At 33.1% G+C, this 14575-nt stretch overlaps 1 protein-coding gene across 4 annotated transcripts in view; it reads left to right on the forward strand.

Annotated features, from left to right (window-relative positions):
• LOC131674304 (receptor-type guanylate cyclase Gyc76C-like) overlaps positions 1–14575 on the forward strand; it is a 1727826-nt gene that overhangs the window by 1562072 nt on the left and 151179 nt on the right. For all 4 annotated transcript variants that reach the window (XM_058952904.1, XM_058952926.1, XM_058952919.1 and 1 more), the window contains one exon: positions 2578–2834. In XM_058952904.1, the coding sequence (XP_058808887.1) occupies positions 2578–2834 (257 nt within the window). The remainder of the gene's footprint in view (positions 1–2577; positions 2835–14575) is intronic.

Consider the following 14575-nt stretch of genomic DNA (forward strand, 5'->3'; position numbering starts at 1 on the left):
CACCGCTTGGCGGCGCTGTCGCCCCTTGCTAGTAGCGCTCGTGCGGTCGCCGCCGGAACCTAAGTCGTCGACTCGCGTCTATCGATAATCGCACGATTCGTGCTACGCAACCGGCGAATTCGAATCCCCTGAAAATAAACACTGGCGCGACCTCCGGACAAAGGAAAGACTAAATAACGACTATTTAACTCGAAAGTAACGATCAACATGCACTTTATTGATGCAATTTAACTACACGGGAGTTTTGCCGAGAGACTTTCGCACGCTCGCGTGAATGACAAGACACGCTGTTTGAGAGAGAGAGAGAGAAAAAAACGCGATTACCGCGAACTACCTGCTCGCGCGCAACAAACAAATTCTTCGCGCTCGCTGCGCGGATTCGCACGCAAGTGATAACAACGATTAACAATGGGAAGAAGGTGCACCTACCGCGATATCGATGAGGATACGGTGGCCAACCGTATCCGAACAACAAGTTGCTAGACGCCGCTTCGATGCTCGCTGTGCCGCCTCGTAACTGTTGTCGCTGTTGTTGCTGCTACTGATGTTGTTGCTATTGCTGCCGTTGCTATTGCTGCTACTGCAGTTGTTGCTATTAGCACACCCACGCACTCAAATTCTCAATGTCAATGGCAAACACACGAAACTTGAACGGCTCGGGAAAACGGAGGTTAGATCGGCACGAACTGACTGAGTGGCACAGTCATACTGCCGGTCGGAGCCTCCCCTCCCGGTCATTGCCCCTTACGCGCTCTCTCTCTCTCGCGAACCGAACGCGGCTCCTCTCGCTTAGCCGCTCGTTAACCTCGCGCGAGTCTTACGATTTTCGGTAATCGTTGCAATACGTTACTATACGACTTACCATTGACATTAGATCATTAATGTTATTATTTTACCATATAAGCAATATTAATAATTATGATCATTTTTTTATATATACAGTGCCGGTCAGCCACTTTTACCCCCCACGGGCAAAATCAGTCTAACTTCAAAGTTTTATATCTCTGGTAGAAATTAACGTACAGAGACGCGCGTGGGTGCGTTTGAAAGGTCTTTCGGAGAGCTTTCAAATGATATGACTCACGGTTGCCATCGATTGTTTTTTTAAATTTTGCAACAATTATGCAAAATTGAAAATTCTGAAATTTTTTTATTATTTTTGACAATTAGCCAATTTTGGAAAAAAAATCGTACGAAAATTTGAAGTACACCATTTTTTAGCTATTACCAAGCCCTATCTGAATCACTCATCAAAAATTTATTTTCGTCAAATATGACGCGCGCACAGGCATTTTTTCCTGGAAGTGACAGTTTTTTTCAACATTTTTTATCTCCGTCAAATTGTAACAATCGAAATAAATTTATAGGGGAAAAAATGTTTGTTTTTTCACGTAGAATACTGTAATAATTTTTTTTTCGGGTTTTCGAAAAATTTTTTTTTTCGGTTTAAATTATTTTTCAAGATCGAAAAAAAAAAAGATTTTTTTTTTATGTAATTTACGATACTTGTTATGTAGTATTATTGAATGGGTGGAAAAAATTTTTTTTTGTGGTTTCTCATTTTTTTAGCGTACCGACTGTGAGAAAAAAAAATTGAAAAAAACCGAAAAAAAAAATTTTTCGAAAAACCGAAAAAAAAATTATTGCAGTATTCTACGTGAAAAAACAAATATTTTTTCCCCTATAAAATTTTTTTCGATTGTTACAATTTGACGGAGATAAAAAATGTTGAAAAAAACTGTCACTTCCAGGAAAAAATGCCCGTGCGCGCGTCATATTTGACGAAAATAAATTTTTAATGAGTGATTCAGATAGGGCTTGGTAATAGCTAAAAAATGGTGTACTTCAAATTTTCGTACGATTTTTTTTCCAAAATTGGCTAATTGTCAAAAATAATAAAAAAATTTCAGAATTTTCAATTTTGCATAATTGTTGCAAAATTTAAAAAAACAATCGATGGCAACCGTGAGTCATATCATTTGAAAGCTCTCCGAAAGACCTTTCAAACGCACCCACGCGCGTCTGTGTACGTTAATTTCTACCAGAGATATAAAACTTTGAAGTTAGACTGATTTTGCCCGTGGGGGGGTAAAAGTGGCTGACCGGCACTGTATATCTTATTGAATATTTTCCAACACTTATTTTGTATTGAAACTTATCATATTCTTTACTTTTACTATGATAAGTTTAATATCATGTTCTCTGTTTCATTATTCATGTTATTTTACTAGAGTTATATACTAATAGAGTGCCTCGCATGTAGTATATACGTATCTTTTATTTATGTCTTATATGCTATGTCAAGTATACATTACCCGATATGCTTGTAGTAGATTCTATAATCTGGGCGATACGATATATAATCCGATTAAAAATTTTTACAGACAAAAAATACATTTTTTTTTAAATAGTCGTGCCTTTTTATTGGATGCTACTGCATCTACGCACTATATTTTATTTTTCAGTATAATTAATTTTCAAATATAGTTTCACATTTTTTCATTCATTTCTTTGATTAAGCAACTGTTCTATAAATTACAATATATAAAAAATGCACATGACAAATAAATATTTTAGGTCCAGTGGTTGCAGGAGTAGTCGGCTTAACTATGCCAAGATACTGCCTCTTTGGTGATACTGTGAATACAGCATCACGGATGGAGTCTAATGGCGAACCACTTAAAATTCATATAAGCTCGCAGTGCAAAGAAGCTTTGGAAAAAATTGGCGGCTACATAATCGAAGATCGTGGTCTGATACAAATGAAAGGAAAAGGCGAAGTTAAAACTTATTGGTTGGTTGGGGCAACGGAGAAAGCAATCCAAAAGAGAGAGGTATCGTGCATTAATTAGCAAACTTAATTTATTTCTACCTATACATTTAAAAAGTCAAATTTAAATCAGGATAATTCGATGTAATTAGGTATAAATTAAAGTAGCTAGTTTAATAGAATGTACTTCTTTTCACTATTACTTATGTGAGGCTAGTTTTGATTTCAGAGAATTCCATCTCAGTTATGCGTATTTCTTATGCTTTCAGTCCTGTAGTCTTATTAGTTTCTCTTTTAGAATTCTCATTTCTCTTTTTTTTTTGTCTTATTTAACCTCAATCAGTTTTCTTAATAAGGCATCTACTACCATTAGCACCAAAATGCCTAACGGTCCCGTCACTTTCAATAAGAATGGCAGAGTGCTATAGCTCAAAGCGGCTTGATAGCACTGAAGCTCGTCAATCACTGCACTATGGAGCGGCATTCGATCGTGGATTCCATGTGAGAGGGAGCATGGTAAAAAGAGCTCATCGCTATCAAAGTTCCTGAAGATGAAGCGCTGTTTGTGGTGATGCCGGTGATGCTTTTTGACTTTTTAGTGCAATGAATGATGGTTAACGCACCAACTGTGACCAACGATGAGTACTACCAGTTGAAATGACGCACGTCGAGATTAGTGGGTACCGCGCACCCCTGACCCGCTGTTGATAAGTTAACGATTGGTAAATTCTGAGAGTTTTGCGCGCGCATCGTGTAACGGTCCTATTTATGAGCTGTTATTAAATCATTGCAACTAGTCTAACGTATTAATATGTTTAGTCAAAACAATACATTAAGCGGCGCTAACTCACTGTTTACGCGACTGTATACAAATAAGAGTCGAGTCAAAACAAATAGCGTGACGTCACAAATAATAGACATAGATATAATGAATCATAACATTGAGAAAAATATGTTAATTATAGATAATTTGAATATAACAAAGTATCAATTATATAGATTTTAACATACAGATTCACAATACTTTATTCAATCATAAATTTATAACGAATATCGATATGTAAAGTTAATTTATTTATTAACATATAAAATATTAGAAAAATATAAATAATTTATGTGTAAAATGAATAAGCATAGAACATGAGTAAGAATTGGTTTCATTAATAACAGCTAAATAACAACTGTTATTAATAAATAAACAACAAATAATTTATTTAAACAATAAGCGATATATAGAACGAAAACATTAAGTTAATACTTGATAATGACAATTTTATGATTTAGAAATTTTAGATAATTAACCTAATAATCGCATATTAAGATTAAAAGAAAACCGTTACAAATATGAAAAATTAGTCATAATTCAAATGTTATTAATTAATTTAAATAATTAATTTTGGAAAATACTTCCAAAATTAATTAACTATAAAGTTATATGAAATTTTAATAATTTTCTATTGTAAATAATGTAATATCACGTTAATTAACTTTATTAGTTAATAACTTTTGACGACACTATTGGCGATAATTATATATAGTATAAAATCAACAAATAACCAGTTCTGTAAAATTTACATGTGTAAAAAACTTAATATTAATGGTTATTTACTTGTAAATGAAGAAAAATCATTTCTCAAAATTCGGGAATGTTTCTCGAATTTTCGATGAAATCTCTCCTGCAATAATAAGCGGGAAAATCTGTGTATAAATAGGCCCACCTTTGCACAGGCTAGATTCATTCACTTCTAGCCTTGCAAAGTGAGCGCATGAGTTTGAATAAACTTGGATCAACACCTAAGTTCTTTCTCTCATTGTGATTTACTAAGCAAGACTAACCTTTCCTTATAATTTGAGCTCGACTTATAGAACATCTCGCGCTATAAGAAACTTGGGCCGAATTATATCCTATCCAAGAAAGACTTTAGCTCTGCTTATGGGACAACTCGCACCATAAGAAACTAGGGCATTGTCTGACTTTCCTCGATATTTTATCATTACTTATATATATTTGATTTACTTAATTATTGTATTTGTCTCACTTAGCTATTTTCTTGAAATTAGAGTAAAATCATCGGAAACAAATTCTTACTCATTAGCTAAATTACGAGAGTTCGAATTATTTTTATTTATAAGTGATACGAACATCACATTTGGCGACCGTGACAGGACTCTTGTTACATTAGTTATTGTTAAGTATTTGTCATTTAGTTTATTAGTTTGTTTATTAGTTTGTAATTTTATTGTAAATTGTTATTATGCCGAAAAGAAATAAACATATGCGAGCAGTACTATGTAAGAATGCGTCATTGGAAAAAGAAATAAATGAACTACGTACATTGTATATGGAACTTGCGGAATCGTTTGTTAATTTAGGCAATAATTACAAAAAGAACATGAAATTGTTTGATACTAGTTTAAGAAATATGAGCTCTGATTTAAATCATTTGGCTGATACTGTAGAACATATGTTAGTATCTAGGCCTGCTCCAGGCGCATAAATTATATTATTATTTATAATAAATTTGATTACTGGGATATATAATTTGAATTTGTTCAATTATTTGTTAAATCCTATATATTATTGTGAGTTGATTGATTAGTATCACCTATATATATCATTTATTATTGATATAAGATTGATTGTTTGTTTTGGATTCTTTTTGTTGATATTACAATGTCAAACGAAAAACGTTCAATGTATAATTCTACGGAATGTGCTCCCGAAACAATTCTTAACGAACTTAGTGAATCACTAATTGGTGAAGAATTGACCGTGCAACAAAAAAGAACGCACGAATGGGAAAAAGCCGTAGTAGATGAATTAAAGACATTTCATACTGATCAATTTAAATTACAAAATGATTTTAAGACAATTTGTGAAACTATTAACAATTTAAGTAATAAAGTTGATAGATTAACGAATAAAATGGTTGAACAAGATCAAATAATTAAAAGTTTAGAATCAAATTTAGAAAAGTCAAATGAAATTATTGCTATTTTAAAAGATAGATGTGAAGATAATTTTAATGATATTGTTCGAGCGAAAAATAATGTTACTATGGAAATGAATGAAACATTTTCAGTACTTCGTGAGAATATTGATAAAATTAAAAATAATGAACAAAATAGATCAATTGTTAATGAAACTATTATTGAAACTATTAAGCAACCTGCTTTAACGTGTCCAGTTTTTGACGATAGTTATAAGTATCGACCAGTAAAATATTTAAATGATCTCAAACGTTATTTGCAAGCAAGTAATTATAATACTGCTCAATTGTTATGTTTGTTATCTCAATCTATGACGGGAGTAAATTCTTCTTGGTATGATTTAGTACAGCGGGAAATTAGAAATTTTGAAGATTTTGAAATGTTATTTAAAGAGAAATTTTGGAACGCTGAAATACGTAGAAATATTACTCGCGAAATAGAATTTGGAAAATATTTTGGTGGAAAATTATCACGTTATAATTATGCTATACGTAAGATTAATTTAGCTTTTGATATAAATGAAAATCTAGATGAAGAAGAATTAATAGATAAATTATCTCGACATTTTGATAGAGATGTGCGTTTATTAGTTCAAGCTAGACATATAAAAAAGATATCAGAGTTTATTAAAGTTTTATCTTCTTTGGATAATGATGATTACATCAGTTCACGTCATGCTCAAAAAGATAGCGGCGGAGAACAACAAATTAATAGCATAACAATTGAAAATAGTAAGTCGAATAATAAGAATAATAAAGTAAATAAAAATAAGAATATTGCAAAACCGATTTTACAAGATGTACCTAGTACTTCCTCGGGAAACGAGTAAATGTTGCTTCTCGGAAATCGGATAAATGCAAAAGCTTGCAACGAGTTGCAACAATAAAATCAAGTAACAATTTATTATCTAAAGAATTATTAACTATTTTTGAAGATCCTAGAAATGAAATTAACGGTGAATTATCAAATAACGATAATAGTAGTGGGGGCAGAATTTGTCCTGAAATATTTCTCTTATTAGAAAACATTCCAGTAAAAGCTCTACTTGATTCGGGTAGTGAAGTCTCTGCTATTTCAGAAGAATTTTACAATCAAAACTTAAGCAATTTTAAAGATAAACCTACTTTGCCGATTAGTGGACACGTTATTAAGGTAGCTACAGGCCAAAAATCGGTGAGATTGAAAAAACAAATTTATTTGAATGTAAAATGGGGTAGTCAATACATTGATATTATCTTCATAATTATTCCTAGATTAATTAAAGATTGTATTATCGGTTATGATACTATGAAAAATATAAAGCTCAAACTTGACACATTTAAAGTGCAAATATATTTTGAAATTAATGATACTTTGGAAAACATGAAATATAACGATGCATTTATGGATGAAAGTACATATCAAAGCTTAACTATTCAGTATGATACTGTCTCGGATTTTGGGGATGACATACCATCACTCATTGATCTAACTCGTAATGAAATAGATGCAGGCATTACAAATGATGATTCTGATAATCTAACTCGAGGGGAAATTAATGAGAAAGTTGATGAAAGCTCTAACCTTACCGATGCTCAAAAAAATGAGATAGCTTCGCTTGTGTACGAATTTAAAGATGTATTTCGTAAAAAATTAGGTTTATTGAAAGTATATACTCATAAATTGATTTTGAAAGATAAAGAGCCATATTTCTCAAAACAGTATCCTATACCGTTAAATTATCGAGAAAATGTTCGAATTGCAATCAAAGAAATGCTAAAAGATGGCGTCATTCGTCGATCAATTAGCAATTATATTAATCCAATTGTTATAAGCATTAAAAAAGACGGATCAGTGCGATTTTGTTTAGATGCTCGAAAATTGAATAAAAAATTAGTTAAAGATTATGAAGCCCCACTACACATAGATGATATCTTTCAACATTGTTTTGGAATAAAGTTTATTTCTAGTTTTGATTTAACAAGTAGTTTTTGGCAGATTCCTCTCGAAGAAGAAAGTAAAAAATATACAGCATTTATAATCGAAGGCAATACCTACGAATTTAATGTAGTTCCTTTCGGTACATGTACTAGTACAGCAGCTTTAGTGAGAGCTTTAAATTTGTCAATTGGCGATTTAAAACAATTCATTATACCATTTGTGGATGATATACTATGTATTTCTAAAACCTTTAATGAACATATTTATCATTTAAGAACATTATTTACATGTTGTCGAAGAGATAATTATACATTGAAATTTTCAAAGTCTAAATTAATTCAAGAAGAAATTGAATTTTTGGGACATATTATAACTCCACAAGGTATAAAAGCTCAAAAAAGCAAATTAGAAATAATTCAAAATTATAAAGCTCCAAAAAATTTGAAAAGCTTGCAAAGCTTTCTAGGTTTCGTTAATTTCTATACAAAATTTGCAAAAAATTATGCTGAAATATGTAGACCTTTAATGAATTTATTGCAACAAAGTAAAGGCTATCAATGGTTACCTGAGCATGAAACAGCTTTTAATAATGTGAAAAAAATATTTATTGAAACAATCACTTTAAAATTTCCTGATCCTAATAAACCTTACATATTAACTACCGATGCCAGTTATCATACTATAGCCGCTGCTTTGTCACAATTAAATAATGAAGGTGATGAAGAAGTTATAACATTTATATCGAGAACTCTAAAAGGAGCAGAATTAAATTATTTTACAACTGAAAAAGAATTATTAGCTGTAGCTTGGTCATGTTTAAAATTAGAAACGTATCTAAGAGGTGCGAAAGAAATAATTATTCGTACTGATCACGAAGCGTTGAAATTCTTAACAACTTGTAAATTTACAAATGCGAGATTAGTGAGGTGGTGCTTGTTTCTTCAAGACTACAACATTACGTATGAGTATCTTCCAGGAAATAAGAATAAGGCCGCCGATTTTCTATCTAGACATATCACAGATTGCAGTAATAATTATACAGATGAGATTGAAATTGCTATGTTGATGAAAGAACCTTCACGAAATTTAATGAAATACTTCAAGAATATGGAGTCATTACAACAAAATGATGATTTCATACAAAATTTAAGAAGTAAAGAAAATTTCAACCATAGATACATAGTTTATAACAAATTAGTATATAAAAAAGATAAAATTAACAATAAATTATTATTACCAGAAATAATTATTCAAGAATTGATCCAAGAAATACATGAAATATATGGTCATATTGGATCTAGAAAAATTACAAAAATGTTACAAGAAAATTTTTATATTTACAAGCTTCGTAAAAAAGTAGCTAAAACGATAAATCGCTGCGATCTCTGTCAACGTACAAAATATTATACGAAGAAAATATCAGCTATAATGCAGCCTATATTAGTTGAAAAACCAAATGATTTATTATCTATAGATTTTTATGGACCATTGCCTACTTCACGAGGAGGGGTTAAATACATTTTAACCACAATAGATTGCTTTAGTAAATTTGTAGTAATGTATCCTATAAAAAGATCAACTACATATACTACTATTAAAAAAATATTTGAACATTATATACCAAATTATGGTAAACCATCAGCAATCATATGTGACCATGGAACACAGTTTACAGCTAAAGCATGGAAAGAAAAGCTTCTAGCCAATAACATAAAATTAGTATTTTCCAGTATTCGACATCCACAAAGCAATATTGTAGAAAGAATACATAGAGAACTGGGAAGATTTTTAAGAGTATATGCTAACGACAATCATAAAGGTTGGGCTCCACTAATTCCCAAAATACAACAAATAATGAATTGTGTATATCATGAAACAATTGAAACAACTCCTATAGAAGCTCATTTACATATAACACCAGATAGATTTTGGCATCGGTGGATACCTAACACCAAAACAAAGGTACCTACAAATTATAATCAAGTAGAAGATATTAAGAAAAAAATGCACAATAAACTTATAAAACGTGCAAATAATTTTAATAAAAATATATATCATTATCAATATAAAGTGAATGATTATGTATTATTACGGAGTCAAAATATAAGTAATAAAGAAGAAGAAATTATAAAAAAATTCTTAAACTTATACGAAGGCCCGTATATAATTAAATCCATAATCGGTTTAGACACATATTTATTGAAATACAAGAATGGTAAAGATAGAGGTGTATTTCATACTTCTCTACTAAAACCGTACCAAATTTAGCCACTAGGGGATATATTCTCTCTCCAATCAAATTTGCATATTGATCTGATATATGTAAACACTGGAGAGAGTACACTATCAACTTCAAGATGGTGGGAAAGAGTCAAAGTACTCAGACCAATACGTCTGATCTAAGACATTATATCCCATTCCCATCAGCCAAAATTTTTGTACCATCTCAAAATATGGTGCCTTGGTCTGTATGCAAAAGCACACAGACACCATCCAAGCCTGCTTGGGTGGCAAAGGCGAAAAACGAAAATCAATGTAGGAACAAGGCTAAAATTACGTTCCTGCCTTCGAATGTGCCACGTCCTTCTGCTCCTGTGCCCTCTACAGCTTTACCTACAATTTCAAGAAAGAAAAAGCGCAGAATCCAGAAGAAGATCAAAAAACTGGCCGAAAAGATTACAAAAACAAAAGAAAAAATTGAGGAAATAAAAAACCAAATAGAATCAAAACAGCCAGAACGACCACCAACACCTGGAAATTTTTTATAATTGTAACAATAAAAAAAAAAAAATAAAGAAATAAAGAAAAATTATATAAAGAATAAATTAAAAAATACTAATAAAAGCTCATAAAATAAAAATTCTTGAAACCTTATTCTCACAGATTATTCAGTTTCAAGAGGGGGGCTATGTAACGGTCCTATTTATGAGCTGTTATTAAATCATTGCAACTAGTCTAACGTATTAATATGTTTAGTCAAAACAATACATTAAGCGGCGCTAACTCACTGTTTACGCGACTGTATACAAATAAGAGTCGAGTCAAAACAAATAGCGTGACGTCACAAATAATAGACATAGATATAATGAATCATAACATTGAGAAAAATATGTTAATTATAGATAATTTGAATATAACAAAGTATCAATTATATAGATTTTAACATACAGATTCACAATACTTTATTCAATCATAAATTTATAACGAATATCGATATGTAAAGTTAATTTATTTATTAACATATAAAATATTAGAAAAATATAAATAATTTATGTGTAAAATGAATAAGCATAGAACATGAGTAAGAATTGGTTTCATTAATAACAGCTAAATAACAACTGTTATTAATAAATAAACAACAAATAATTTATTTAAACAATAAGCGATATATAGAACGAAAACATTAAGTTAATACTTGATAATGACAATTTTATGATTTAGAAATTTTAGATAATTAACCTAATAATCGCATATTAAGATTAAAAGAAAACCGTTACAAATATGAAAAATTAGTCATAATTCAAATGTTATTAATTAATTTAAATAATTAATTTTGGAAAATACTTCCAAAATTAATTAACTATAAAGTTATATGAAATTTTAATAATTTTCTATTGTAAATAATGTAATATCACGTTAATTAACTTTATTAGTTAATAACTTTTGACGACACTATTGGCGATAATTATATATAGTATAAAATCAACAAATAACCAGTTCTGTAAAATTTACATGTGTAAAAAACTTAATATTAATGGTTATTTACTTGTAAATGAAGAAAAATCATTTCTCAAAATTCGGGAATGTTTCTCGAATTTTCGATGAAATCTCTCCTGCAATAATAAGCGGGAAAATCTGTGTATAAATAGGCCCACCTTTGCACAGGCTAGATTCATTCACTTCTAGCCTTGCAAAGTGAGCGCATGAGTTTGAATAAACTTGGATCAACACCTAAGTTCTTTCTCTCATTGTGATTTACTAAGCAAGACTAACCTTTCCTTATAATTTGAGCTCGACTTATAGAACATCTCGCGCTATAAGAAACTTGGGCCGAATTATATCCTATCCAAGAAAGACTTTAGCTCTGCTTATGGGACAACTCGCACCATAAGAAACTAGGGCATTGTCTGACTTTCCTCGATATTTTATCATTACTTATATATATTTGATTTACTTAATTATTGTATTTGTCTCACTTAGCTATTTTCTTGAAATTAGAGTAAAATCATCGGAAACAAATTCTTACTCATTAGCTAAATTACGAGAGTTCGAATTATTTTTATTTATAAGTGATACGAACATCACAATCGCTAACATTCACTATGTCATACAGGGTGTCCAAAAAGTAACGATACACCTGAGAAACTTTCTAAGCCGGTTATTTTTTTAACCGGGTGAAGGTTGTTCTTGAAGTAACTTTTTACGAGGAATCCGATGGTAACCTTGGATTTGACCTTGAACCTCATTTTCAAGGTTATTTTGAGGTCAACCTCATTTTTTTAAATGGAAACCCCTATTTTTTATGGCGGAATCGGAAAGAGCGGAAAATTTTACGTCCAGATATGTATTGAGGTATGAGGTTGAGGTAACCCCTAGAGGTCAACTGGAGGTCAAAGTATGAATTCTTAAAAATCTCGCGAATTCAGTGGTTAAACAAAACAAACAAAAGGATAACCCCAGGTAACTTTCAACGGTGCTCTTTAATTTGTCCTTGAACCTCATTTTCAAGGTTATTTTGAGGTCAACCTAATTTTTTTTAATGGGTACCCCTATTTTTTATGGCGGAATCGAAAAAAGTGAAGACTCTCACGTATGGATGAGTTGAGGTTTGACGTTAATGTGACCTCTAGGGGTCAGATGAAGGTCAAACTGTGGCTTTGTAATAGTACCGGGATTTTAGTGGTACAAGGAAGCAAATAAAGGTCATGGAAACCCCCATTTTCGACAGCGGCAATCGAAAGAGCGGAAAATTTCACATCCAAATATCTACTTAGATCATAAGTCAAGGGCGAACTTAAAGTTTAAGGTCAGTCGAAGGTCATCCAAACTTAAAGACGCCCTAAAATTTTTTAAAGTTTTTTTCATAATGGAGAAGGGTATTTATTTAGTAATTGCCCATCGGAGATTCGTAACCTTGAATTTAACCTTCAACCTCATTATCAAGGTTTTTTCAAGATCAATTTTTTTTACTTTTAGCGTTACCCAGGAACAACGACGTGGACGTAGTAAAATCTGTCCCCTTGGGGTGCTTTATTTTCGTAAGTTCCCCTCGCCTCTCACGATCGGGGTGCTTGATTTTCGTGAGTTCTCCTGGCCTCTCACGTATGATTTATCTTACATCAGCACATCTTATTTTAAACACGCTCCTCTCCATCGACATTCAGCGTGAGGACTGCCTCGATCTCACTGTCACTGGCATCAGTTTTTAATATAAACTGACTGCTAGGATCGGGCGATTGCAGTACTGGGGCGGAAGTCATCGCTTCCTGTAACCTCATGAAAGCTCGCTCTTGCTCCTCCTCCCAAGAGAAACGTACATTCTTCTTTGTCAGGCGGTTTATAGGTTCAACGATCATGGCAAAGTCGGGTATAAAACGCCTATACCACGACGTCATTCCCATGAATCGCTTCACCTGTTTGACAGTCAGGGGTGTTGGATACTACAGTATCGATCGTATCTTCTCGGGATCTGGTTTTCCTCCGTCCTGGTTCACAAGAACTCCCAAGTACCTAACTTCCGTCTTACAGAAGTGACTTTTGGCTTTGTTGATGGTTAGGCCCGCACCTAGAATTCTCTTTAGTACCATTTCTAGGTACCGCTTATGCTCTTCAAAGGACGACGAAACCACAATTACGTCGTCGAGGTAAGCAAAAGCGAATGGATCCAGTTCCGGGCCTATCATCTTGTCCATCAACCTCTGGAAAGTTACCCCTGCGTATGACAGTCCGAAGGGCATTCTCTTGAATTTAAAGTGCCCTAATCCAGGTATTGTAAACGCTGGTATCGGACGCGATTCTTCCTTTAGGAGAATCTGATGGTACGCACTGCTCAAGTCCAGCGTGGATATGAACTTTGCATCCCTTACCCGTCTTAGGATATCATTCATATATGGTAAAGGGTAGGCATCAGTTTTGATAATCGCATTTACCTTTTGGTGATTCACTCAAAACCTATATTTTCCATCGGCCTTCTTTACCATTACTACTGGACATGACCATCCGCTGGTCGCTGGTTCGATTACATTTTTTTCCAGCATATCTTTGACCAGCGCGTGCATTTCCTCTCGCACTCTATCAGAAACTGTGTAGTACTTCTGTTTTATGGGTCGAGCACCTCCAACGTCAATTTCGTGCTCAACCCCCACGGCACAGCCTAAAGCTTGACCTCCGTCAGGAATCAATCTTCTAACGAGATCCAGCTGTGTCTCCGTGGCCTCCCAAAGTCCTACCGGTGCGAGAAATGCCGTACCATCAATTCCAGCCTCTTCCATTGGTACTTTTACCTGGGCGGCCTTCAGCCATAATTCATCCTCATCGGGATCCAAAACTGCGCGAATCTCCTTTATAAAGTTCGCGCCTACGTAGCAGTCATCCGTGAGCAATGGCGTAATGTCTACTCTAATTTCCTTTGTGATTTCCCCTACCTTAAAGGGGAACATCACATGACCAATTATGGAGCAGGGGCGCCCATCAGCGAGCCTTGCATCGCCCGCCCTGGTCCCATTCAATCCGAGTCCCATCTTCGATGCCATCTTAGCCCTAATTGACCCATGACCGTGGATGAGGCGCCGGTATCATAGAGGGCTCTATTTTTAAAGTCACCTATGTCTACCCGCAACCACCACCTGGTCTCATCCTCAGAATCATATCAGGACCTGCTTGGGTCCCTGGGTC

The sequence above is a fragment of the Phymastichus coffea genome, unplaced genomic scaffold, assembly GCF_024137745.1.
Source record: "Phymastichus coffea isolate CEN01 unplaced genomic scaffold, Cenicafe_Pcof_1.1 PCOF00014, whole genome shotgun sequence".
Classification (NCBI taxonomy): domain Eukaryota; kingdom Metazoa; phylum Arthropoda; class Insecta; order Hymenoptera; family Eulophidae; genus Phymastichus; species Phymastichus coffea.